General features: G+C 46.0%; 1 protein-coding gene across 1 annotated transcript; it reads left to right on the top strand.

The window, feature by feature from the left end:
* The first annotated feature begins 1825 nt into the window (after positions 1 to 1825).
* On the top strand, positions 1826 to 21724 carry Psat1 (phosphoserine aminotransferase 1). The gene is made up of 9 exons (XM_021151531.2): positions 1826 to 2016; positions 5581 to 5641; positions 7068 to 7137; positions 8189 to 8394; positions 9294 to 9466; positions 11682 to 11851; positions 17363 to 17491; positions 19764 to 19901; positions 20691 to 21724. Exons 1-9 carry the CDS (start codon positions 1957 to 1959, stop codon positions 20794 to 20796), a joined length of 1113 nt encoding a protein of 370 aa, XP_021007190.1. The 5' UTR covers positions 1826 to 1956; the 3' UTR covers positions 20797 to 21724.
* The last annotated feature ends 5057 nt before the right edge of the window (positions 21725 to 26781 follow it).

Raw genomic sequence — 26781 nt, 5'->3', positions numbered from 1 at the left:
GGGAGAGAGAAAGGAGGCAGTTTTATCAGGACAGTTGTACAGTGACAGGTTGAAGAGAAAACATGCGAGATACAGGTAAAGACAGAACAAGCCAGAGAATGAGGAGCCAGCAGATCAGAATAGGTTGCCAAGTTAGTAGGAGGCCAAGCAGAGAATTTCAGGAGAGGTTGAGAAAGAAACCAGATAGAATCAGCTGGCTTGAAGAGGAGTTTTGAGCCAGAACAGCGGAGTTGAACCAGCCAACAAGAATTTGGAAAGAGCCAGTAAATGTGAGCTTATTGAGCAGTAAATCTCAGAGGCTGAAAATATTATAGGTTTAGATTAGATTATACAGAGGCCAGAAGCTTCCAGGACTGGGCCTAAGTCAGCAGACTGAGGCAGTTAAGCTCCAGACAACAGTTAAATCAGGTGAATAAAGTTTACCAAGTTCCTTTGTATAGTCCTGGCTGTCCTGGAATTTGCTCTGTAGATCAGGCTGGCCTTGAACTTAAGATAGGCTTACTCTACTTCTACCTCCCCAGTAAGACACCACCTATCTTCAGCTATGCAAGTTTTTAAACTAAGGTGCTGAAGAAGGCTGTGACCTGGCTTTATTCGGCCTTTTCTAACAATTTTACTCTACTACTCCCAGACTCAAAGCAGTGTTTCTGTTCACAGCCACACCCCTTCTACAGGCTATAGAAAACAAACAAGAGCCCAAATGTGAAAAGGCTGGATTGCACGCCTGTTAAACTGAGGCCACAGATGCTGAGGTCAGCATTAACGCTCAGTAGGCACGGTGCCTATTCCTGCCATCCATTGCACAAAAGAACCTGGGAAAATGTTTTCATAGTAAAGGAATCTGGGTTAAACTGCAAAGTAGGGGGAAAATGCTTTTAAAATGTTCTGTACTTCAAAAGAACCACCCTAGCATAGAAGGGGCCTTCTTGTTCCAGAATCTCAAGTGAGCCTCCAGCACAACTCCTTTGAAAAGGGAACTTGTGTGGAAAAGTTTGAACAGATTTGGCCCTGTGCCCAGCTCGGCTCAGGGCCACATTCCTCCGACCCTGACTACGTTCAGCTTGTGTATCATGCTCCTGTTAATACCTCCTCACAGCATGAGGAACTCCTGCACAAGAGCCAACATTCAGGTCCCTGCTCCCTCAGTTCATGAAAGAGATAATGAGAGAACAGAGACTCAGCAACTTGAAAGAGGCTGTCCGGGATGAGGGTGGGGGTGGCGGTAGGGGTGGGGTGGGGCTGCCCCCAAAGTTCGTAGCCACCCGTGGGGCAGTGAGCTAGAGCGCAAGTGCAAATACAAAGGCTTCTTATGCGATTTTTGAGACAGGGACCCTCTGTGTAGCTGGCCTCCACGTAGCTATCCTCCTGATTTACCCTGCCGAGTGCTGGGATTATCAGGTGCACCAGGTCACAATCCTATGACAGCACTCTTCAGCCATTTCTACACCCTGCACCTCCTTCTTTGAGTGTCCTGTCTCTACGTCGGAGTGTCTGTGAGGGTCTTAGGAAAGTCCGGTGAACAGTGGGGACTGGCTCTGGGACAAATGCAGCATAGCCCAGCCCAGCTGGGGGTGGGCCAGGAGCAATGGGTTTGCGCGCCACCTCGAAGTTGTTCGGAGGCCAGGGCAGGGGACTCTGCGCCCAGAGGTGCGCGAAGGCAGTAGGCACCTCGCCACGCGGGTGGCTGGTGCAATCCCCTGCTCTCTTGCGTTGACCGCTACGGCGGATTGAAATTCTAAACTCCAGCAGGAGCAATTGATCGCAGGCTCCGATAGTGAGCGTGGCCAATAGGGAGGGGAGTTTCTGAGCGAGAGCCAATCAGTGAGCTGCCTGAGACAGTGAGCCAATGGAGCGCCGACTCAGCAAGCTGAAGCCCGCTCTGCCTTTGCATCCGGAGACGCGGGCTGTTCGCGTGGTCTCTGCTCCTGCCACTTCCCCTGCTGTCGCCTTAGCACCATGGAAGCCACCAAGCAAGTGGTTAACTTTGGGCCCGGGCCTGCCAAGCTGCCACACTCGGTAAGATGGCTGGGGTTCAGTCGGAGTGCGGGCATCGGGATGTGGGGCGACGGGATGCGGTTGTTGAGATACAGACATCGGTGAGCAGGGATGCCTCCGTGGGGAGATAATTGCTGAGGCCGAAATGCGCTCCTGTGCACAGACGCCGGCGCTTACTTCCAGCCTCAGACCCGGCCTCCTGGTGGCGTGACTTCTGTGGCTCCCGCTTGCACAGGCGAGCGTAGGAGTGGGAATGAATGGGCGGTCGGGGCGGCACGTTTCCTTCCGGGGAGCACAGGCTAAGCTCCGGGCACTGGGAACATAGTCCTCAGAACTCGGAAATTGAAAGCTGCCGGCTTCTCCCTCTTCGCCTCCACCGAACCCACCCAGCCCTTAAGTCTTTCTCCTGGAAACCTGAAAGGCTTTGGTCTGTTTGGCCAAGTTCCATTCACTTGATCCGTGTGCCATCCTGTCCCGTCCTGCACGGGTTCCTCCCGCACCCCAGCTGTGCGGAATGAGATGCCTCTCGTGGCCGGGAGCCCATGGACCAGCTGTCCAAGCTGCTATCTGGTAACCGCTTGCCACAGCTCGCAGGCATGGCCAAGAATTGTACAATTATCTTTTGTTGAACCCTGGCGATCTCCCCGGGACACCACGGTCTCTGTTGGGTAGAAACAGGATAGTGTGAGAGAGGGAAAGACGCCTTTCTTTTGTAGGGACAGCCGCACAAGCTGAGAACAGGGCTTATTCTGCAGCCATTGCAGTTCATCTTACATGATGGTCTTTGGTAGAACTGTGGGCCCTTCTGGAGATCTCCCCCACCCCCATCCCTCTCTGTTTTGGAAAGCTCTGTTTTTTGTTTTTTTTTTTTTTTTTTGTTTTGTTTTTTTGCCAGGTTGGGTAAGGCAGTGTCTCTCAGTATAGGCTAGCCTAGAATTTACTTTGTATCGCAAGCTGGTTTTGAACTATTCCTGCCTCCACCTCCCAAGAGAGCGTGTCTTACTTAGGGCTACTATTGCTGTGATGAAACACTGGCCAAAAGCAACTAGTGTAAGGAAGAGTTTATTTCACTCACAGTTCCCTATAACAGTTCATTATCAAAAGCAATGAGGACAGGGACCTGGAGGCAGGAGCTGACACAGAGGCCATGGAGGGGCGCTGCTTACTGGCCTGCTCTCCATGGCTTTCTCAGTCTTTATAGCACTCAGGATCACCAGCCCAGGGGTGGCACCGCCCACAATGTCAAGTTGACAAAAAATAGTCAGCATGTAGGAATTACAGGCATGTGCGATTAACTTCAATGTAGTAAGTCTTCTTGATTTAGTTGCGAAGCTTTCAAAAATTTTTGACTGCCGTTCATAAAGAAAAATGAAATTTATGAAATGCCGTATGTGAAACTGGAGAGATGACTTCCTTGGGGCTCTATCATTTGGCTAGAAGTCTTTTTTTTTTTTTTAAATAGTGGTTTTGGTTTTAAAATAAAAATGTTCAGTTTTTTAAAAAAACCACGTGTATGGGTGTGTGTCTGTGTGTGGGTGTGTGCACGCGCATGGGTCAGGTGCCTGGGGAAGTGAGTTAGAGGTAGTTGTGAGCTAGCTGATGTGGGCTCTGGAGCTCCAACTCCTGGAAGAGCAGTATGTGCTGCAGAGGCAGGTCCTGTTTAATCCTGTTGAACGCACAAAACCCAAGACTCTGTCCCAGGTGCTTCTTTTAATAGGGATGCGTTCACTGAAATTTACTTGAACTTTTTAATTAATATGTGTGTGTGTATCATACACCTACATATATACAAAAACTAAGATTCTGTTTTTGTTGCAAGTGTTTCTTTTAGTATATGAATGTATAAACTAAATTTTACTCAAATTATATATATATAGTATACATATATATACATATTGATATAAACATATATTACACACACACATGGCCAGTGCAGTTTCAACATAAAATTTAATGATATCTCGTTCTCTCTTTCTCTCCCCTTTCTTTTTAAGCTAGATCAGCAGGATAGGATTTGTACCCTTGTCAGTCTTCTACAAGTTACAGAACTCCTATCTACGCCAATTCTTAGATGGTATCTCTTCTTGTTTGTTTGAGATAAGGTCTCATTATATAGCCCTGGCTGACCTGTTACTAATTATTTAGACCAAGCTACCTTCAAACTCAGATAGCTGCTTACTTCTGCTTCCCAAGTGCTGGGATAAAGGCTCGTGTCAGCACACTGGGCCTTAACTAGTGTCTTGATGGCATCTACCTATTTGATTCTTTCTCACAGCGAGCGTCTCACTTGTAGACTTGCACTTGGTGTTTAATTTTAGAGCATTTATTTATTTTTCTGTCTTTGTTTTGAGACAGGGTCTCTTTACAGCACTCTGGCTGTCCTAGAATCATAGACCAGGCTGGCCTTGAACTCACAGAGATCAATCTGCTTTGGTCCTCTGCTCGGCCTAAAGGCATGCACCACCACACCCGGCCTGAACCTTTCTTTATTATGGATATCTTTTATTTACCTGTCAGGATCCATTTCTTGTCTAAGCTACATTCAACATAATTGACATTCTTATTTAGGCATACTGAGCCCCCCCCCTTGTAGTTATAATAGTTTTCCTTTTTTTAATTTCCTGGTTTAGATAAGGAGAACATATATCATATATTCTATTTCTCTCTCCACCCTTCCTTCTACTTCCGACTCCTTCCTTTCCTTGCTCTCTCCTGATTTCCTTTCTTTTGGTGTTGGGGATTGAACCAAGGGTCCCCAGTGTGCCCAACACATTTTATACCACTGAGCTACATCTCTAGCTTCCGGTTTCCATTGCACTATAGGGGAATTGATATTGCTTATTTGATTTAGTAAGAGAAATTTATGTGAGTAATTGGTTTCCCAATTAATGTCACATAGGTAAGTCCCCATGGCCCTTCAAAGGCTGCCTTATCAGAATAGAATAATCGTATGCAAAGTCAAGATGCAGCCCACAACTGAATGCAACCTTTCTTTCAGTCTGGGTTGAATACATTTTCTCTTTCCTCCACCCCCCCCCCCCCCCCCTCTCTCCTTCTTTTCTCCTTTTCTCCTTTTTTCTCTTTCCCCCCCCCCCCCCCCCCAGCTTGATGAAACCCAGGGCTTCCTATGTGCTAAGCAACTGCTCTATATCTATCTATATTTATCAATACTACTATCTATCATGTAGTATAGCCTCGGCTCCTGAGTTTATTTTAATTCACGGCAGGTTCTTGCCATTGCCACCTATCAATATTCTTAGTGCCCCCCTCCCAAACGTCCTGCCTGTTATGATTTGGACATAACATAGCCTTGGTTCTTGTTGGTCTCTAAACTGAGAACTTTATATGTTTAATAAGTGAGCTTTTAAGAGAGAGGTGGATGAGGTTTCTACGAAATTGGTAAATTTATGTTTTTGAAAAAATACCTCGACTCAATCATATTGCGTAGTTTCAGGCTCAGCTTGTGTAAGTTGTACTTGTGAGGCTGGGGGTGGGGGGCTTGGCTCCTCCCAGGCCTCAGCCGTCTCCGCCGTCCAGGCATGTGTGCACAGCATGCTGACTGACATCTTCTCTCTCTTCTCCCAGGTATTGTTGGAGATCCAGAAGCAGCTACTAGACTACAGAGGACTAGGCATCAGTGTGCTCGGTGAGGCTCACTCCTGGATTCTCTTACTAAAGAGCAGATCCTTCAAGCCCAGGCTCTGCTCTGCATGATCTTCCATACAGAGTAATAGGTTATAGGGACAGGGACAGTATAGGCTACAGTATGGGATCCTGTCTTAGAAGGAAAAAAGAAAAGGCAGGCATGTTGGCACGGGCCTTAATCTCAGTTACAGGTCCACTTAAACTTTAATGTCTTGAGTCGCATGTTTGCTGGAGTCAAGACTGACAAAGCCTAAGTGCATGTGAGAATTTTAGACGGAGCTCATCGGTTCATAATTGGTTTTTACTGAGCACAAGATGTGAGATTGGCAGATACTATACATTTGCAGAATGGGGCCACCAAGTGTATGTAATATGGCTTCACATTTAGTGTAAATTTTTTATTAAACTTTAAATAAACTTTAAATAAATATTTATAAGTTAAAATTCATAAGCCTCCATGAAGATCCTGCTCATTAATAATTTATTTATTAAACTTTTGCTCTTGTTTAGGAAGAGAACCTCCAAGCTCTAGAGTTTACACCTGTCTGTCTGTCTGCCTATCTATCTATCTATCTATCTATCTATCTATCTATCTATCATTTTCTTCCAAGTTCCATGGGCTGCATTGTGTGAAGGGACTTTAGGGTTAGCTGTCTTCCTTCCTGTGTTAATTTTTGTTCCTGTGTGTGTGGTGTTTGGAGCTATACTTAGCTGTCTTTCTTGTTGCTTCTTTGTTCCTTTTTGCTTTTTTTTTCTTTATTTTTGATACAGGGTTTCTTTACAGTCCTGGCTATCCTCTAACTATGTAGACCAGGCTGACCTTGAACTCACAGAGAACCTCCTGTCTGTGCCTCCTGAGTGCTGAGATTAAAGGCCTGTGCTATCAAGCCTGACTTTTTTTTTTTTTTTCTAAGAAAGGATCTTATATGGTAGTCTAGGCTGGCCTCGAACTCTTGACAGTGACAATCCTCCTGCCTCAGCCTCTAAATACTAAGTTTATAGGAGTAAGCCACCATGCTCAATTCTTTTATTTTTAGACAAAAATCATGCTTTTAGCTCAGGTTAGCTAGGAATTTAAATCTTCAGCCTCCTGAATGCTGGGATTAGGGAATGACCTGGGTGTGCCACCACTCCTGCTTACTGCTTAGATCTCTAGATTGGGGAAAGAGATAGAGCCGGGAAGGGTCGATCAGTTAATGTGGCACTTGAGAAAATGGCTGCCGTGACTACAGGACTGAAATGTTACAGTTTCACCATCAGTTGTGAGCTCGGTAATTGTCCCCCACAGTAAGAGAGCGAGCATGTGCTGCCATCTGAACTCAGAACTCTCCTTATATTATTTCTCCATAAATTTCACAACCATTTTTATTTGGTATTATACTTGAACTTTTTTTTTTTCTCTCTCTGTTATTCCTTTGCTTCCACAGAAATGAGTCACAGGTCGTCAGATTTTGCCAAGATTATTGGCAACACAGAGAATCTTGTGAGGGAATTGCTGTAAGTTTTAACAAGTATTTTTAAAAAATTTATCTTATTTTATGTGTGTGTATACCTGAGTATATGTATGTGCGTCACATGGAGCATGTAGCGGTCAAGTAAGGGTTAGAGCCCTAGAACTGGAATCACAGACTGCTGTGAACCCCCATGTGGATGCTAGGAATGGAACCTAGGTTCTCTGCAAGAGCAGTCAATGCTCTCAGCCAGTTGTGCTCTTTCCTAAAAGGCCAGCTCGTTAGTTTGGTTCTCTATGCCGTAAACCGGTGCCTACTGCCTTATCTTCTATACCTCCCACTTTGTTTACAATGTCCACAGGAGGCTAAAGTCATCATGATTCAAGCAAAGGTCTCGGCCAGATCCCACTGGCCAGCTTATCGCTCATCCCCTGTGTTGGGGTTGACCATAGTTGAAATCTGAGGGTTGTGCAGCAGAAGTGGGGTTCCCTAAAGAGAAAGCAGGGCATTTCTACTATCAGCAATGGCAAGGAAACCAGTAAATAAATGACTAAATTGGCTAGGGCAAAGTGATAGTGAGATTTTACCATATTTCTTTCTTTTTTAAAAAGATTTATTTATTTATTATATGTAAGTACACTGTAGCTGTCTTCAGACACCCCAGAAGAGGGCATCAGATCTCATTACGGATGGTTGTGAACCACCATGTGGTTGCTGGGATTTGAACTCAGGACCTTTGTTTGGAAGATGAGTCAGTGCTCTTAACCGCTGAGCCATCTCTCCAGTCCCCTTCTTTTTCTTTTAAGGTTTATTTTGGATGAGTGTGTATTTGTATATGTGTGTGTGTACTCACGGAGGCCAGAAGCGGACGTTGGATACTCCGGGGCTGGAGTTATAGACATTTGTCAGCTGCTTGGATGTGGGTGCTGGGAACTGAACCCAAGTTCTCTGAAGAGCAGACTGTGTACTTAACCACTGAGCCACCTCCGCAGCCTCTAGAGGAAGATGGAAAGTTTGCATTTAGTGGGGCAGCCCTCATTCTCCATATTTGACCTGTTAGTTTATGTTATTTATGGTCACTCGTTTTCTATGCCCAGTGCTGTTCCCAACAACTACAAGGTGATCTTTGTACAAGGAGGTGGGTCTGGCCAGTTCAGTGCTGTCCCCTTAAATCTGATTGGCCTGAAAGCTGGAAGGTGCGCTGACTACGTGGTGACCGGAGCTTGGTCAGCTAAGGCTGCGGAAGAAGCCAAGAAGTTTGGAACGGTGAACATTGTCCACCCTAAACTTGGAAGTTACACAAGTAAGTTCTGGGAACTGAAGATGCACGGTGAGGTGGTGGCTGGCCATTGCTCTTACTATTCCATTGCTGCTCTGCTGACTACTCCTTTAGAGTGATGAGAGCCTTGCTTACCTAAAAGCCCAGGAGCGGGTTGGTGGTTTTATGGGGAGAGGGAGGGTCCCAGGGATGCTGCCCCCGTCTAAGTCGCTCTTTATCTCCTCTAGTAGACTGTAGTCTGGAAATTGGTCCCTTTTCTAGGAAGATGGCTGCAGTTGCTCTTAAGCTTCTTATATTCTAAGTTTTAGTGCCCTTGCTAGAGCGTCCCAATGATAATATCATGTTCCCTGCTGTGAAGCAGTCACTGACTCTGCCTGAGTCGCCCTTCACCCGTAGGGGTATAGATTTGATTGGCCTTGCTGGAACTACGTGCTCCCAGAGTGGGTAAGCACTGTGGTCCTAAGAAGAAGCGATTAGACACCAACAGGAGTATAGGGTAGATGGATGCTTGATGATAGGAAAACCTAAACATCCATTCCTTTGGTTGGTTCGTTTGGTCTTTCGAGACAAGGTCTTTCGACCTCTGTCTGACCTGGTAGTTTTGATGTAGCACAGGCTGGCCTTGAACTCAGAGTAGCCTTTTTTTTCCTTAACCTTCCAAGTGCCGGATTACACGTTTGCACCGGGACACTTGGCCCCTCTGCGCTTCATTGGCATGTTATTTGTGCCCAGTAAGAGGGTGATGGGTCATCCCCAGCTGTTAGTGGTAATTGCAAGAGTGAGTGAGTGGGTAGGCCCGTGCTCTTGTCAAGTGCTTTGGAGTGAGTTTTCCCTCAGGAAGCTAACCAGTCTCCTGGCTGACGTCGTCGTCTTCACATGGAAAAGGGAGGTATTCAGAGTCTCGAATTTGCCCTTTGTGACAGAAATTCCAGACCCAAGCACCTGGAACCTCAACCCGGACGCCTCCTATGTATACTTCTGTGCAAACGAGACTGTGCACGGGGTGGAGTTTGACTTCGTACCTGACGTCAAGGGAGCGGTGCTGGTCTGTGACATGTCCTCAAACTTCTTATCCAGGCCAGTGGACGTTTCCAAGGTAAAGACTGAAAGGTTGGTCTGGGGAACCAGTGAACGTTTCTTTGAGCTGTTTTGATATATGAACTTGGTTCTTTACCTTCTGGGCCTCCTTACTGGGCCCATTTTGACTCCTTTTAGGTGTTGCAGCTCAGTGATGTGAAGCCCGTTACCATTGCTCTGCAGCCTTCACCTCTGTCCAGCTCCAAGAACTTTCAGATTTTGTACTGTAACTTTGTCCCATTAAAATTTCACACCCCAGCTTTTGTCAACCACTATCCGGCTTTATGAATTTGTACTCAAGGGACCTGCCATAGAATGGGATCATGGTATTTGTCCTTTAATGCTTGGCTTAAAATCACCAGTGCCTTCAGCATTTATGTTGTGGCACATACATATATGTATGTATATATAATCTCCAAACTTCTAATATTCCATTATATATGCCTATAACATTTGGTTTATAGCCATATTCTGTTTTTAAAGATCTCACTACATTGCTCAGCCTGGCCTTGAACTTGAACACAATTCCCTTCCCCCATCTCCTTTTGTGCACATGTTTGGCTACACCAAACCATGTCACTTATTTGTTTTGTTTTTGTTTTGTTTTTGAGGCTGGGTTTCTCTGTATAGCCTAGGCTGTCTTGGAACTCACTTTGTAGACCAGGCTGGCCTCGAACTCAGAAATCCGCTCGCCTCTGCCTCCCGAGTGCTGGGACCAAAGGTGTGCGCCACCACGCCCGGCTGCCATGTCACTTATAAACCATATACTCCTACTTGGTTTCCTGAGGATTTCATTGGGGATAAAGAAGCAGGACTCTATCTTATACAGCACAAAGTTCTCAGGAACTGTTTAGACATTGGCATATTTGAAAGTTCTCTCTCGGTCAGTGTCTCATCCACTCACATTGTTTGCAGCAGCCCCTTCAAAGCAACTGCTGAGGCTCTAAATGGAAGTTCATATTCATTATTTTTGACCTAAATATTTTTCAGATTGATTAATTTTATTTTACACATATGGATGTTTGGCCTGCCTGCATACGTGCGTACCAGATGTGTATGTGTGGTGTGTGTGTATGTGTGTGGTGTGTGTGTATGTGTGTGTATGTGTGTGTGGTGTGTGTATGTGTGTGTGTGTGTGTGTGTGTGTGTGTGTGTGATGCTGGCAGTGGTCAGAAGAGAGACACAGAGTGAGTCCTGGGCTCCGAACCCAGGTCCTCTGAGAAGCAAAAAGTGCTCTAAACCACTGAACCACTCTGCAGCCCATTGATTTAAAATTTTAAAAATTTATATTTTAACCATTTCAGTATTTAATGAAAATATGTAACTAAAAGAGTTTTCATTTCAAATTATGAAAACATTAATAGTTGTACAAAATAATATTTTAGATTAAATGATAGTATTTTATTTTGGTTACCAAAGATTTGGAGGCTCTTTTATTATTTTTCAATGTGTGTATGAAGCCTAGGCTTTACGCATGATAAGAATGTTTTATTACTGAATTATATCTCAATCCAGAGAGTCTTATATATACCAGGCTAGCTTTGAACTCACTATGAAGCCAAAGGTGACCTTGAACTCTGGGTCCTTCTGCTTGCATTTCCCAAGAGCTGGGATTTACAGTTGTGTACCACTAAGCCTGGACCAGAAGGCCTATATTATTTTGTTAAAAATTTTTTTTTAGAGTTACTTCTTTTTTTTTTCCCCACGAGAAGAGTTTTTTTTATTGAATGGGGCGAGGAATGGAGGAAGAAAAGAAAGAGCATCCTTATTTCTTACTATATGTATATTAGTGTATATATATACAGGTGCCACATATGCTCTTTGAGTCCTCAGAGGTCAGAAGAGGGTGTTAGAACACCTGGAACTGGAGTTACAGATGTTTGTGAACCACTATGTGGGTGCAGGGACCCTCTGTAAGAGCAACAAGAGCCACTTCTCCAGCTCTGAGGAGCCCGCTTGGAAGCAGAACAAGGATTGCGAGAGCCTAAGTGTGTCTCAGGGCTTGACAGTCCTCGGTGTGGGAGACCTCGGGGCAAAGACCAGGCCTTGGGTCTTGGAAGTGCTGACTTGCTGTTTTGGGTAGAGATTTCTATAGTATGGCATGTTCCTAGGCAGAAATGGGTCACTTCATTAAAATGGTTGTTTAGGGGAGAGCTAGCCCTTGGCATGCATGGCTTAGGGATGACTACAGCTGCTTCTAAAATAGCCAATGTTTCTTTCTTCTTTTTTAAAAGTTTGGTGTGATTTTCGCTGGTGCTCAGAAGAATGTTGGCTCTGCCGGGGTGACGGTGGTGATTGTCCGGGATGATCTGCTCGGGTTCTCGCTCAGAGAGTGCCCATCAGTCCTTGACTACAAAGTGCAGGCTGGGAACAGCTCTTTGTATAACACACCTCCGTGTTTCAGGTAACTCTGGGACTCTGTAGTCTTCTGTCCAAGCAGAAGTTAAGGAGAGCACGCTTCATTAGCCAGTGACCCAAGCACCCCAAGAGCCACTCTGCGATCTTTGTCCAGCTCTCCTCTAGGCGCTGTTTGGTCAGTTTTCCTTGTTGCCCTTTTTTGGTAAAGATGACAATCTTGGTCTTTGCTTGATTTTGATGTTGATCATTAACCCAAAAGCTCTCTATAGATAAAATGCCATGGCCCGTGTCTCTGACAAACAGGGTGGCTTTCCAGAAGGAAGAGGGTCAGGCTAGGGCAAGTGTGCAGGGTTCTTTCCTTCCCCGCTGGAGAAAATCATCCCCCTGACACACACACACACACACACACACACACACACACAAGAAAGGGAAGAGTTTGGAGTTAAAATCCAACTGGACGTTTCCCTTGTGTCACTCACCTGATACAGAACAGTTTCCTGTCCCTTCCCCCAACCCCTCCCCACCCTTTCCTTTGAGTAGAGTGTTCTGGGGTTAACTCTCCCGGTCATTCCTTACTCTTGGACTTTGACTGAAGATGTTTCTAAGATGAATGTCAAGGTACCATTGGGGACCACATGTTTGTTGGATTCCTAGAAGAGCAGTTGAGGTACCAGGATGTGTGGGCAGGATGTTAGAAGGCAGGACCACATCCCTGCCTGAGAGTCTTCCAGGAGGAGCCTTTAGAAGAGAGAAGGCTGAGACCCACGTGACGCCATGACGACGGTGCTCACCTGCAATCCCAGGACTAGGGGTGGAGTTAAGAAGATTGAGACTGCTCTATATAGTGAAATTCTTGTCTCCAAAACTAAATAATGTGAGAAGGTAGGACCAGGCGGAATGAAGGCTGTCCTGGAAGTGTGTCCAGAGGCCACCTGAGGAGCCAGGGTGAGCAGTGTATGTACACCCTTGGGCACCTTTTCTGGGAGTTTTAAAGAGATGTGATAGGCATGTTTACACGTGGTATGTTAATATGACACTGCCTTGTGAACAGTGAGAGAACAAGCCAGATGTTTGATGGGAAGTGGAAAAGGCTGGACACCTAGAAAGTCCACAAGCCAGCCCCTGTGCTAAGCCTTGGAAGGCTTTGATCTTCTTCCTCAGACTGCAGGGGCGTCTCAGAGCAAGTCAGGGCGGTGAGTACGTAGACTGAAACTGAGCAGATGCAGAACAGGTGAAAGGTAGGACTTGGTGGCTATCCCCTCATCTCCTGCCCAGTTCCTATTTTTTGTTGATAAGACATGACTTCTATGTGACTTAAGTACTCAAAGTTCACTACCATGCTTTAACATTCAAGGATAGAAAGAAAATGGCTCACAAAGAGCCATCTTCCGGGGTTGATGACAGTGTGTTCAGGGCAGGGGAGGTGCCCTCAGCCCTCTCTACTCCACAGTAAGCAGATAAGGATGTGAGCATGTCCAGGTGATGTTCTTTGTTTTCTTTGGTCAGAGTCCAAAGATTGTGGGCTCTGGGAACTGTTTGACTCTTCTGGATAAATCGGGCCATGAATTGTTGATCAGTAGCCTTATGCAGGAACTGGGCTGGAATAAAGGACTCTGACTTTCTTCTTTTTAACCCATTGGTAGAACACACTCAACCCTGTTAGAGGGCGGAGAAGATCCTAAACAAACCTTCCAACTTCATAAAACACTTCTTATGCATATTGAGATGTTAAGCAAAGATCATTTTTAGCTCTAATGTGAGGGGAAAAAAGTCTTTTACCCAATTATCTTTTTCAGTTGGTGAAAATAAAGATGTGGTGACAATGCCTGTATTCCCAGGGCTTAGGAGACAGAAGAATCAGGAGTTCAAGGTCATGTTTGACTGTTTAGCAAATGCAGGGCAACATATGGCCTGTGCAGACAGAGGCTCTTGGGAGGTTCGGAGCAGCTGGAACCTCAGGTGTAGGGGAGTTGACCTCAGGGCCAGCTGTATGAAGGCCTTCACAAGCTTCTGAGAGGGTTATGAGATCTAGATCCTACCCCAAGCTTATCTGCAGCCTGGAGACTTCTGGTGACCTTTCCTAAACTCTGACACACAGGGTATAATTCATATTGTTTAAAAATATATATAAATAGCACCCACACTTAGCAAAAGTTACCAGGGAAACACTGCCTGCCTATCTAGTCACCCCTCTTTAACCATCGAAGACTCTTTCCAGGACCCCCAAGGGGTCCAAAATCCTTTATTACTATTATTTTTTTAAAGATTTGTTTATTTATTTATTTATTTCATGTATGTGAGTGCACTGTTGCTGTCTTTAGACACACCAGTAGAGGGCATCAGATCCCAGTACAGATGGTTGTGAGCCACCATGTGGTTACTGGGAATTGAACTCAGGACCTCTGGAAGAGCAGCCGGTGCTCTTAACCACTGAGCCATCTCTCAAGCCCAGAGTCCAAAATTCTTAGGTGGTCAAATCTCTTTTTAAAAAATGGCCTAGTCTATAGCTATGCACATCTTCCTTCATCCTTTAAGTCATCTCTAGATTATTTATAATACCTAATACAATGTAAATGCTCTAAATAATTTATATACTGTATTGGGAAAGGAGTAAAGACAAGGTAAAGATTTGTTTGTATTCATTCTAGATGCTGATTTTGAAATTTTTTTTTCTGTACAAGGTTGGCTGAACCCCTGGTTACCAAATTTGGGAGTTTGAAGAGGTCAGCTGTATACTGTCATATATTTAATTGTGTCAGTGAACTGTGACACCCATAACACAGGTTTAACTGTGAACCATGCTGCTTAGACTTGTGTGACTCCGGTTTTTTAACCCAGCAGTGTACCGTGGGCATTCTGCTGTGTTCGGTTAAATGCCTGCCCTTTCCACCGTTGTTTTCATAGCTGGATGCTATTGCAGGGGACATTTCAGGCATGCTTAGGTGGTAAGTCTACTTGGTGTGTTTGGAGGTAGCCGATTTAGAAGTAGAGCATCAGTCAATTAAAAGTGTGCACCAATGGTCGAAAGAATTGGGCCCAAGTTGTGACTCCACACAGCATTGTAAGGCTCCGGTAGTTTTGGCTTTAGAGGATAGAGGTTTGAGTTAGTGATAAAGTGGAATTCCAGAAGACCTTGTGGTAAGCATTCCCAGGGGCCCTACAGCAGTGCTTAGCCAGGAGCTGGGTGGGGAAGCAGGCAGGAGCTTGCTCTGAGCAGCCTGCTTCCTTCTGATCCAGCTGCTGCTTGCTGAGGCACTGGAGACCCAGGCTGAGAGGCCTGGCTGCAGGCAGTCTGTAGAAATGTGTTGGCTTTCGCCTGCTCAGATCCTAAGAAGGCAGCCACAGGGTATGGGCAGCAAGCCTGAACATGGCGGGGCTCCAGCGTTGGTCCTGAGGTCTGGCTGAGACAGGCCCTTGCTGGTTTGGATTTTCTTAGAGAATCTACAGTTTTGAAACATAGGCATAACAGAGCATCAGGTAAAAGTGACTGTGGTTTCCTAAAAGTGTTCATCATGATTCTACTTGGCTGTGGTAGTCTGGGATGTTTCTGTGGTTCATAGGCGAGTAGGTTGTAGATGGTGGGGCGAGCAGTTTGTGGATATGTACTTCTTGTAAAGTTCTCTGTGTCTGGTGTTGCTTTCTGTTGCCTTCTGGGAAGAAACTCTGTGGTTCTTGGCCTACCTGGTTGAGACAGTGAATGGCCAATCGGTCCATGTCAGAGGTTTCTGAGGGATAGCCCTTTGGCTGTCAGAGATCTGTGAGCTTTGGCTGTTCTCCCCAGGCCCTGTGCTGAGCATAGGGTTTGTGGGAGATAAGAAGTCCGAATACTTGGCTCAGTATTGGATAGTCCTGTCTTGTGGCTGGACCTCCTAGAACCAGGAACACAAATCTTCTACCGTGACCAGGAAGCAGCCTGGCTGGGGCATCCCTATCACCATTTTTGCTCAGCCTTCCCATTAGACCTTGGCAGCTCCCATAGCTTACCTTTATCCCACACCCGGACACAGCTACGCTCTACAGAGAATGGAGCTGATGCCTCCGGACTTCCAAGCTCAAGGAGGACAGGAGACCTGCTTCTGCTCCTTGGGCTTTCAGTGAGGGGTATATGGGATCTTTCTAAAGGCAGTTAGAAGATTTTTGGCCAACTACCCGCCATTCTCAAATCCCATTTAATTTCAGCTGAGTGTGGGTACCTAACAGCTACCATGTGGGTAGGCTATGCTTACCAGGCCCTGTGCCAAGCATGGGTTTTGTGGGAGATAAGAAGTCTTAACACTTGGCTCAGAAAGAGATGGACCTGTGTTGTGTTGTGGCTGGGCCTCAGAAACAGGAAACAAATCTTACAGTATCTATTCTCTACTATCCGTTGTTGTTGTTGTTGTTGTTTTGGGGGGGGGTTCATTTTGAGAACAGTCTTGTTATGTAGCTCAGGCTAGCCTTGGACTCTGTGTAGTCCAGGCTGAGCCATCCTTCTGCCTCAGGCTCCCACTCACCAAGGTTACAGGTAGGTTGCTCTCCATTTCTGATCCTTGCTTCTCTAGCTAGGATGTTGGCTTTGCTGTGGCTAGAAACGAGATCTGCTGGGGCTCATCTTCTACCTGGAATGTGCTAGTTCAGTTCTGGCTTTCCCAACTCCCAGCTTAAAGATGCCAGGGAAGCTGCTGATTGGTGTAGTTAAGTCTCGAGCCCACCTCTTACGACTAGGGGAGCAAATCTTGCAGCTGAATCTGCATGTTGGATGTGGGGGAGCTGAAAAGAACAGGATAGGCCAACTACGCTACAGGTAGTGATGACTCCGTGTCCTCAGAGGTAAAGACAAGGCTGACATTTACATGGTGACTAGTCCTGTGTGGTGTGTCTGGACTGAGGAAACCTGTAATGTCCATCCCTGCCCATCTCTGCCTGGTGGGAGGCACTGACTTGGGACTCTGGGATAGAAAAGAACAGTGTGTGCCTCCAGCCCTCTAGCATTAGAGTCTAAGATATAGACATGGTCACAGAAGTTTAAAATAAAGAAATGGAGTGATAAGACAAAAGCAGGGCAGACCCCACAAGTGTGGATCATACCTATGAGCAAGGGACTCTGGGGATTCGGGAGGTGTGGAGAGCTGCTTAGGGTGGGTTGGGGAGACAGTCTAGAGCAGTGGTTCTCAACCTTCCTACTGCCACCCTTTGTTTCAGTTCCTCATGTTGTGCTGACCCCCAACCATAAAGTTATTTTTCATTGCTACTTCATAATTGTAATGTAAATATCTGTGTTTTCTGAGGGTCTTAGGCAGCCCTGTTTAGGGTCATTGAGTCAGGGTTGTCTAAAGAGATGGGGGTGTGTGGTCCCTCTTTGCAGAGGGTCTGGCGCTCTGGGTTACCTCTTTAGAATACCACGTGAACTTAAGCCGCATTGGCTTAGTTAACTTGGCTCGCTCTTCGAGTGGAATGCTTTTATCCATTTGTAACGATGCTGAAAGTGTCAGCGTGACTCCCAGGACCAGTTTGCTTACGTGTCCTTTTGGCTTTTGGGAGGTGAACTAACTGGTGTTACGTTTTATCCCTGCTTCAGCATCTACGTCATGGGCATGGTCCTGGAATGGATCAAGAACAACGGTGGGGCCGCAGCCATGGAGAAGCTCAGCTCCATCAAATCCCAGATGATCTACGAGATCATCGATAATTCTCAAGGATTTTATGTGTAAGTCAATGCGCTGTATGTCCTGTGAAGTGGAGACTCCTTCTTGAAACTTTCCTTTCCCTTGAACACTGGTGTACTGCTGAGTGATGGTCCCAGGGCTCGTGAGTTGACGGTGGAGGGAGGAAAGTTCTTGGCTCTTGTGCCTCACGCTGGGAAACACCAGTCTTTTGTGTCAAGTCCCCAAAAACTCTGACCTGGGGTAGGGTGCATTACTTACTGTCTGGGATAGAACCCCTCTCCACTCCTTCTTCCCTTGTGACACTGGAAAACTGTTGCAGGAGGCTATCAGCTTTACCTAAGGTGTCCTATTGGTCCCTCATTGTAAATCCCTGCTCCTGATACCACCTCCTCAGGTGGGCTTGAATACAGGCACACACAGGCACTTTGCTTGTATAGGTTTGAGGTCAACCTCCTTGGCAGTCATCACTTTCCCTCACTTCCTTGTTTGAAGCAGGGTCTCTTTGTTTTTCATAGTGACATTTGCCAGGCTAACAGTCCTGTGAGCTACCAGGGACCCTCCTCCCATTTTATCTTAGAAGCCCTGGGATTACGGATGTGTTCTGCCCATCAGGCATTATGTAGGCTTTGGGAATTTGAACAGTCTGCCCACTGAACCTTCCCCTCCTTCCCCTTCTATCAAAGTTCACTGACTCCTTGCTTCTAGGACAGGTGTCCCCATCGCTCACCTGCAGTCTGAATGAGATCGGCAGGGTTGAAGTTAAATACTTTCATGACAAAGATGGGTGGTCATGTGTTGATCACTGGCTGCATTTGTGAGGTCTGGACAACACATGGATCTTGTAGATGTTTCCTGGGGCTGCTGTAAGAAAGCATCCATGAACTTAGCATCTTTTAAAAAAAATACTTATTTTATGTATGTGAGTACATTGTCGCTGTCTTCAGGCACATGCAGAGCAAGCAGTTGGCTGACCGAGCCATCTCCAGCCCCCATGGCTGTTTTTCTAAAACTCAGATCTACTACTGTGCAAACTCATTACCCCTCATCGTTATGGACCCAGTCAAATTGCCGAAAGAGTGCCAGCAGGCTCTCCATGGATCAGGGTCATGTGCCTCCAGACATTCCTGCCAGGAGCCCAGCATGCTAACCAAGAGCAAACTAACCAGAGCTTGGGCAGCCTCCTCCTCCACAGTCCTCCTGTTCCCTCTTCCTCCTCTGCTGTCTATTCCCTACTTCCACATAGTCCCCTCTTCACTGCTCAGCAAGGTTGCCATTTTGGAATTCTGTAGTCCTCTCCAGCTAACCACCCTCCTGGCCTCGAAGTCTAATTCCATCTTTCACTGGGAGGAGAACGACTGAGTCCCTTCTTCGTCTTGTATGGAGGACATGAGGCTGTAGCTGACATGTTTGTGATTCAGTTTTCCGTTCTGAGCTTTTACGACATGATCGTCTCCTATTATTTCCTCTTCATGCAGGGTGGGTAATCGGTGGGCGTGAGCTGCAAGTCCAGATCTTTGATTCTGAGTCTTCAGCCATGGGACAGGCCCTGCTTGTCTGCAGCCTTGCAGAAAAAGCTGCAGACTTGTGCTGTGTGGCTGACGTGTGCTCGTAGCTGTGTAAACGATCCACTCAATTGTCACAGATCGTGTGAAACAGAGACAGCGCTGCTTCTTATATTCAAGTGAAGGGACTGAGTCTGACAGAAATGAGATGCAGGTTATACAAGTGAATGCTAGCCTACTGCTGTGTGAGTGAGGCTTCTCCCCATGGGTAAATTATAACATTCTGGGGAAGAGTCTGTTTGTTTTGCTTTCATTTCTTTTCTTTTTTTTAAAAGATTTTATTTTTTATTTATATGAGTACACTGCAGCTGTCTTCAGACACACACTGGAAGAGTGCATCGGATTCTATTACAGATGGTTGTGAGCCACCATGTGGTTGCTGGGAATTGAACTCAGGGTCTCTGGCAGAGCAGTCAGTGCTCTTAACCACTGAGCCATCTCTCCAACCCTTGCTTTTCGTTTCTTCTCCTTCTTTTTAATCATCCACTTGTTTATTTTATTTTATTCCTTAGCCCCTGCTGGCCTTGAAACCACCACGTGGCCCTGGATGACCCTGAACGATGATGCTCATGCATCCCACTTCCTGGTTGCTCCAGGTTACGGGCTTGTACCATCAGAACCCCGCACTGGTTAAGCACTCTGTCAGCTGAATGCCAGCCCCAGCCCTTAGTACTGTTTGAAAACCTATATATTCGTTTATGACACTGTGTACCTCTTAGAAACATAGATGAATATTAAACACGCTTTTCAGATGTCCAGTGGAGCGCCAGAATAGAAGCAGGATGAACATTCCATTTCGCATTGGCAACGCCAAAGGAGATGAAGCTTTGGAAAAGCGTTTTCTTGATAAGGCGGTAGAACTCAACATGATCTCCTTGAAGGGGCACAGGTAAGCACACCTTGTCCCCAGGCCTGTCAGAGGCAGAAAGAATAAAATCCAGGACTGACATGGCCTGGGGTGGTGGTTACAGACTTGTTGGAGAAGAAGCCACTTCTGGCTGGGTTGCGGTGCATTTTGCACGGGGTTTCATCAACACTGAAGGTGCCTCAGGTAGGGCTGCCTGCTTCACTCTGGTGTTAACAGACCATCACTGGGCTCAGTTGAACATCAGATACTGTGACCAGGAGACCAGCAGCAGAGTGCTCTATGTGGTTAGAACTGTTGCATAGTGTAGTGGGTGGCATGGCCCCAAACCCAGTCCCCCTCCTCCTCTGAGTCCCCCTCCTTCTATTTAGTTTCTTCTTTATCCAAGGTGAATAGTTTGGGTGTGATCAAAGTCCAGTGTATGCATCTCTGGTAATGCCACAGTGGAACCCATTAATTTGTACAAATAACAAGCCAATGAACATGACTAAAAACATGACTAGATTGAGGTAATTCAGTGGGTAGATGACCTTCACCATACAAGGGATTTCCTAATGACTTTGAAGCTTCATGCTGCCTGCTGGGGATGCTTTCAGGTGCAAGCTTGAGCACCCGGGCTGGGAGCTGCCTCTCTCCGGAGGGGTAGCTAGTGAAGGGTGTGTTGTGCTCAAGCAGACGCCTTTTGCATTGCATGTTTTTCTATGTTGTTGAGGTTCAAACCTGGAGCCCTACGCATGGTCGTCGAGGGCTTTAACCCAGATTTTCTCTCTTCCGATTTTTTTGATCTCACTGGGCGGGCCTCTGTTGTTCTAGGTCAGTGGGAGGCATTCGTGCCTCTCTGTATAACGCTGTCACAACTGAAGACGTTGAGAAGCTGGCGGCCTTCATGAAGAATTTCTTGGAGATGCATCAGCTGTGAGCATGGCCAGCCACGCTCTGCCTGTGAGCAGCATGCAGCATCGTTTAGAGTAACTTGGGATTGACTACAGAAACTTAACAGACATGGATTTTTTTCCCAAATACATGCTTATTACAGATTCCTTTCTCAAAGAATAACGACTAAACATCGGGGCACTGCAGAGCTGAGGAAACTCCCAGCTAACGGCCACCTTCATTCTCACGTGACCTGGAAGCATTCTGAAAGCTTTCTTTTCCTGTTGCTCTTCTAACGAATTCAGCCTGTCAGCCATCTTTGCTGCCCTCTTCTCTAGGTGGACTGCCTTGGACTTTGCCCTGCTGGTTCCAACTGGTTATTATTAGGAGCATATCCTGAGGAGGTTGGAGGCTCTGTGGGCTGGATTGACAGCAGTGAGTTTGCTGGGTTCTGCAGCAGGTTGATTAAAGTCAACAGCGACTCACGAGCGTTTTGAATCTGTGTACGGCAATTCCCATAAAGACATAGGTGTGTTATGCTGTGTTTATGTAGTGGGTATTGTTTTAAACACCGTGCGGTTTATGCCTATGCCTTTATATTTCTAATGAAAACAGTTTTGTTCAGCCCATGACTTTGTGCATGACTGTCATCTATTATAGTCACCTGTGCTCTCTATCTACTGCCTTTTAAAGCTGCGTCATGAGAAGGATTTACACGTTCCACCATGACTCTCTTTTCTTGCCACAAGTAGAAGAAATGGTTGATTCTTTGCTTTTCGGTTAAGCCATTAAACAAAACTGAGTCACACCCCTACCTTCCACCCCCAAACTGTGATCACGTTCTTGTAGTTTAACCAGGGCAACACTATATATTCCAGGTCTATACATTGCTGAGGTCTTTTTCTGGTTGTTCATGTATCAATGTTTTCAATCGACTGTATGGAAAACATTAAAGTCCTAAGTCATCTAAGCCATTCATTGCCTGTGAATTATTCTGCTTGCGTTTTAAGTCAGATGCTGCTTTTAAACGTTCTGATGGGGAGCCTAGGGTTTAAAATTAGCCTGGGATAGGGTAGTGTAGTCCAGACAAAGGTGTCAGGCTTCGTTCTTGTGCAACTCAGTGTGGTTGCTTGCTTTTTACTTTGGAACAAACACTGTCAGCAGAGTCCCTTCCAGCACAGCTCCCAGGGAAGAGTTTTGTGAACTCTGTCCCAGTTAGCCCAGAAAAAAAGGCAGCAGAACAGCTTTGCGCTCATCTGGTTGCATTCCGATTGCACAAGGAGAAGACACTGATTGCTTGGTTCCCCCTGGTCAGGTTCCACCAGCTCATTGGTGAAGAGTTGAGATAAGACCCAGCATTGCAGGATGTTAGTATGTAAAACAAGCTCTCTTTTCCTCTGTCAATGCCAAGAGCCCAGTTTGATCATTCAGCGTCACAAACAGCAGTAGTGCTCAGAGTTAAACCCCCTTTCCATGTGTGTGTGAACCCCCATTTTCTCTACTTCAACCCTTCATGGCCCAGCCAGTCTTGCTGTGGAAACCCTGGGATCATTTCAGTGCCTCATCTCTGCCCCATCCGCTCCTCCCACCACAGCCACTGGGACTGGCTTCCTCTCTGCTCAGTGTGTGGATGCCCGAGTGACCCAGGCTTCTTAGTGTGGCTGTCAGTGCTTGCCGTCATCTGCCTGGCTTCCTGTCTCTTGTGCTAAATGAGTGTTCCTGTCACTTGTTTGCCCATGCCACACTAAGCTCAGGGGTCCTGCCCAACTCGGTAAGACCAGCCTTCCTTCATGACATCTGCTAGTCTCTGCTTTCTGTTCTCTTTCCTGCTCTTTTCCTTGTTCCGCAGAGGTTTGTTTTTCATTTGCAGGACCATTTCTCTTTGTGATGCTGGGGTGGCTGCTTGTCTGTCCGGCACTTAAATGTTCAGACTGCCTAATGAACATAGAGCATGGTTTCTTCATATTGCAAACAGCTAGGGGCAGTAAAGGCAGAATGCAGTCTCAGCACATGGATTTGATCAAATATCAGAAGCTTAGTGTACAGTGCAATTCATCTGCTGAAGGACTGACTGCGATTCTCTGATCCAGAGGGGAGATTGCGAGAATCATCTTTACCATTTGAAAGCTTTTGGAGGTAGCCAGTTGTCTGTCTCGCATGGTAGACTCTGGAGCACAGATCTTAGAAAACAACCAGAGCATAAAAAGTGACCTTTGTTTGCTGTAAGAGATCAGCTGAGGCCAGTCTGTTGGGATGGGAGGGAGTGAGGTGGGAGAGGGTGCTAGGGATGCAGCAGCTGACTAGGCTTTGGGATGCCAACCTGCTGGCCTGTCCCTGAAGGTTTAGAAGCAAGACATCAGAGGAGCCTTTGGGGTCCCCGTGAGGCTGGGTGAAGGACTGCCTCTTGTTTTATGGGATCTTCTAAACTGATTCTGAAGTTGTATTTTTCTCTTTCAAAGTTCTTTACCCACATATGTGTCCTGATGTCATCTCAGTGGGGGGCAGGGGGAAGCTTCGTGTATGTTCTGTTTAAGCTGCATTAAATAGGAGTCTTTTCTATCAAATACTAGTGCCTGCGATGATGACGAAGAATTAAATCTTTTCATGTGTCCCACTTCATAAGACTTATGCAAATCTCCCATACCTCAACCCAGTAAAACCTTGGTTTACACAAAAGCCCTGCTACATTCTCAATTTAAAGTGACTGGTCGAGTCATTCCCCTCCCTCCCCTCCCCCCTCCGGTTTCCTGTACACCAGTTCTTTTGAGACTGGCCAACTGAATAAGAGTGAGTAAGGTTCAACCTCAGCCAGTGGGAAGAGACACCGTCACCACCTAAGTTAAAATGAAAATCAAGTGCACTTCCTCCGACTGCTTACCCTTCTGAGCACATACCCCTAGAAGGTGGCAAGTTATGCCTGGTCCGTTCCTTGGTCAGGCTCCTTGGTCTCTTTCTTTGTGATCCCAACACCCATGTACTCACTTTCCACATCATGGTGACTCCAGTACTGCGGTTAAAGAAAAGTCTTTGCACAAGAAGGCATTGAGATCTGTCCCTAGCTCTTCCTTTCCCTTTTAGAATCCTGTTATTGGGAGACACAGCCAGTGTCTTGTCATTACCCTGTGGCCCTGGTGCTAGAAGGCTTGGCATGCACTTGTGTGAGCTGAGGGAGTAATCCCCCCCCCCCTTTTAGTGCTGAAACAACCAATAAGACCATAAAGACAGACAAGCAGTGTCGAGAGCTTACCCTGTGCTACAGCTCTCTCTACCCAAATAGGGCAAAATGGTAACCAACAGATTGGGAGATCTTTACCAATCCTACATCTGATAGAGGGCTAGTGTAGTGGCTATTCCTGGTTGACAACTTGACTATATTTGGAATGAACTACAATCCAGAATTGGAAGGCTCACCAGTGACCCTAATCTGGAGGCTGGGAGATAGAAATTTCTGACCTGGATCTTGGTATGGAGATCTTGAGGCATAGTGGCTATAGATTCCAGAAGATTAAGACAGGGAGATCTCCGAGTTCAAGGTCATCTGGGATTAAAGGTGTGGTGGAACACACCTTTAACTCTGGCTACACCTGCTGGAGACCATATAAGGACATTGGAAGAAGGGAGCTCGCTAGCTCCTTCACCTGCTTGCCGTGTGGGACTGAGTAACTGCTAGATCCTTGGACTTCCATTCACAGCTACTACTGAACCATTGTTGGGAATTGGGCTGCAGACTGTAAGTCATCAATAAATTCCTTTATTATATAGAGATTATCCATAAGCTCTGTGACTCTAGAGAACCCTGACTAATACAGCTTGTATCCAATATATACAAAGAAGTTAAGACTCCAGAGGACCCTGTTAAAAAATGGGGAACAGAGCTAAACAGAATTCTCAACTGAGGAAACTCAAATGGCCGAGAAGCACCTAAAGAAATGTTCAACATCCTTAGTCATCAGGGAAATGCAAATCAAAACGACCCTGAGATTCCACCTCACACCAGTCAGAAGGGCTGAGTTCAAAAAGTCAGGTGACAGCAGATGCTAGCAAGGATGTGGAGAAAGAGGAACACTCCTCCATTGCTGGTGGGATTGCAAGCTGGTACAACCACTCTGGAAATCAGTCTGGTGGTTCCTTAGAAAATTGGACAGTACTACCTGAGGACCCAGCTATACCACTCCTGGGTGTATACCCAGAAGATGCTCCAACATATAATAAAGACACCTGCTCCATTATATTCATATCAGTCATATTCATAATAGCCTGAAGCTGGAAAGAACCCAGATGTCCTTCAACAGAGGAATGGATACAGTAAATGTGGTACATTTACTCAATGGAGTACTACTTAGCTATTAAAAACAATGAATTTATGAAATTCTTAGACAAATGGAACTTGAAAATATCATCTTGAGTGAGGTAACCCAGTCACAAAAGAACACACATGGTATGCATTCACTGATAAGTAGATATTAGGCAAAAAGCTCAGAATACAATTTACAATCAATTTACAATCAGATACAATTTACAGACCATATGAAGTGCAAGAAGATGGAAGACCAAAGTGTGGCTGTTTCAGTGCTTCTTAAAAGAGGGGGCACACCAGTCAGAATGGCTAAGATCAAAAATTCAGGTGACAGCAGATGCTGGCAAGGATGTGGAGAAAGAGGAACACTTTTCCATTGTTGGTGGGATTGCAAGCTGGTACAACCACGCTAGAAATCAGTCTGGCAGTTCCTCAGAAAATTGGACATAATACTACCGGAAGATCCAGCAATAACTCTCCTGGGCATATACCCAGAAGATGTTCCAACTGGCAATAAGGACACATGCTCCACTATGTTAACAGCAGCCTTATTTATAATAGCCAGAAGCTGGAAAGAACCCAGATATCCCTCAACAGAAGAATGGATACAGAAAATGTGGTACATTTACACAATGGAGTTACTACTTAGCTATTAAAAACAATGAATTTATGAAATTCTTAGGCAAATGGATGGATCTGGAGGATATCATCCTGAGTGAGGTAACCCAATCACAATAGAACACTCACTGATAAGTGGATATTAACCCAGAAACTTAGAATACCCAAGATACAATTTGCAAAACACACGGAACTCAAGAAGAAGGAAGACCAAAGTGTGGATAATTCGTTCCTTCTTAGAATGGGGAACAAAATACCCATGGAAGGAGTTGCAGAGACAAANTTCGGAGCTGAGATGGAAGAAAGGACCATCCAGAGACTGCCCCACCTGGGGATCCATCCCATATACAACCACTAAACCCAGACACTATTGCATATGCCAGCAGGATTTTGCTGACAGGACCCTGATATAGCTATCTCTTGTGAGGCTATGCCAGTGCCTGGCAAATGCAGAAATGGATGCTCAGAGTCATCTATTGGATGGAACACAGACTCCCCAATGAAGGACCTAGAGAAAGTACCCAAGGAGCTAAAGGGGTCTGCAACCCTATAGGAGGAACAACAATATGAACTAACCAGTGCCCCTAGAGCTGTGTCTCTAGTTGCATATGTAGCAGAGGATGGCCTAATTGGCCATCAATGGGAGGAGAGGCCCTTGGTATTGCGAAGATCATATGCCCCAGTACAGGGGAATGCCAGGGCCAGAAAGCTGGGGTGGGTGGGTTGGGGAGCAGGGCTCAGGGTGGGTATAGGGGACTTTCGGGATAGCATTTGAAATGTAAATGAAGAAAATATCTAATAAAAAAAGAGGAGGAGACAAAATACAGGAGGAAATTTGGAGACAAAGTGTGGAGCAGAAATGGAAGGAAAGGCCATCCAGAGACTGTCTCACCTGGGAATCCATTCCATATACAGTCACCAAAACCAGACACTATTGCAGATGCCAGGAAGTGCTTGCTGACAGGAGCCTGATACAGCTGTTTCCTGAGATGCTCTTCGAGAGCCTGACAAATACAGAGGTGGATGCTCACAGCCATCCATTGGACTGAGCACAGGGTCCTGGATGGAGGAGTTGGAGAAGGGACTGAAGGAACTGAGGGGATTTACAGCCCAGTG

Source organism: Mus caroli, chromosome 19 (genome assembly GCF_900094665.2).
Source record: "Mus caroli chromosome 19, CAROLI_EIJ_v1.1, whole genome shotgun sequence".
Taxonomy (NCBI): domain Eukaryota; kingdom Metazoa; phylum Chordata; class Mammalia; order Rodentia; family Muridae; genus Mus; species Mus caroli.
This window is presented reverse-complemented; position numbering and strand designations above follow the sequence as displayed.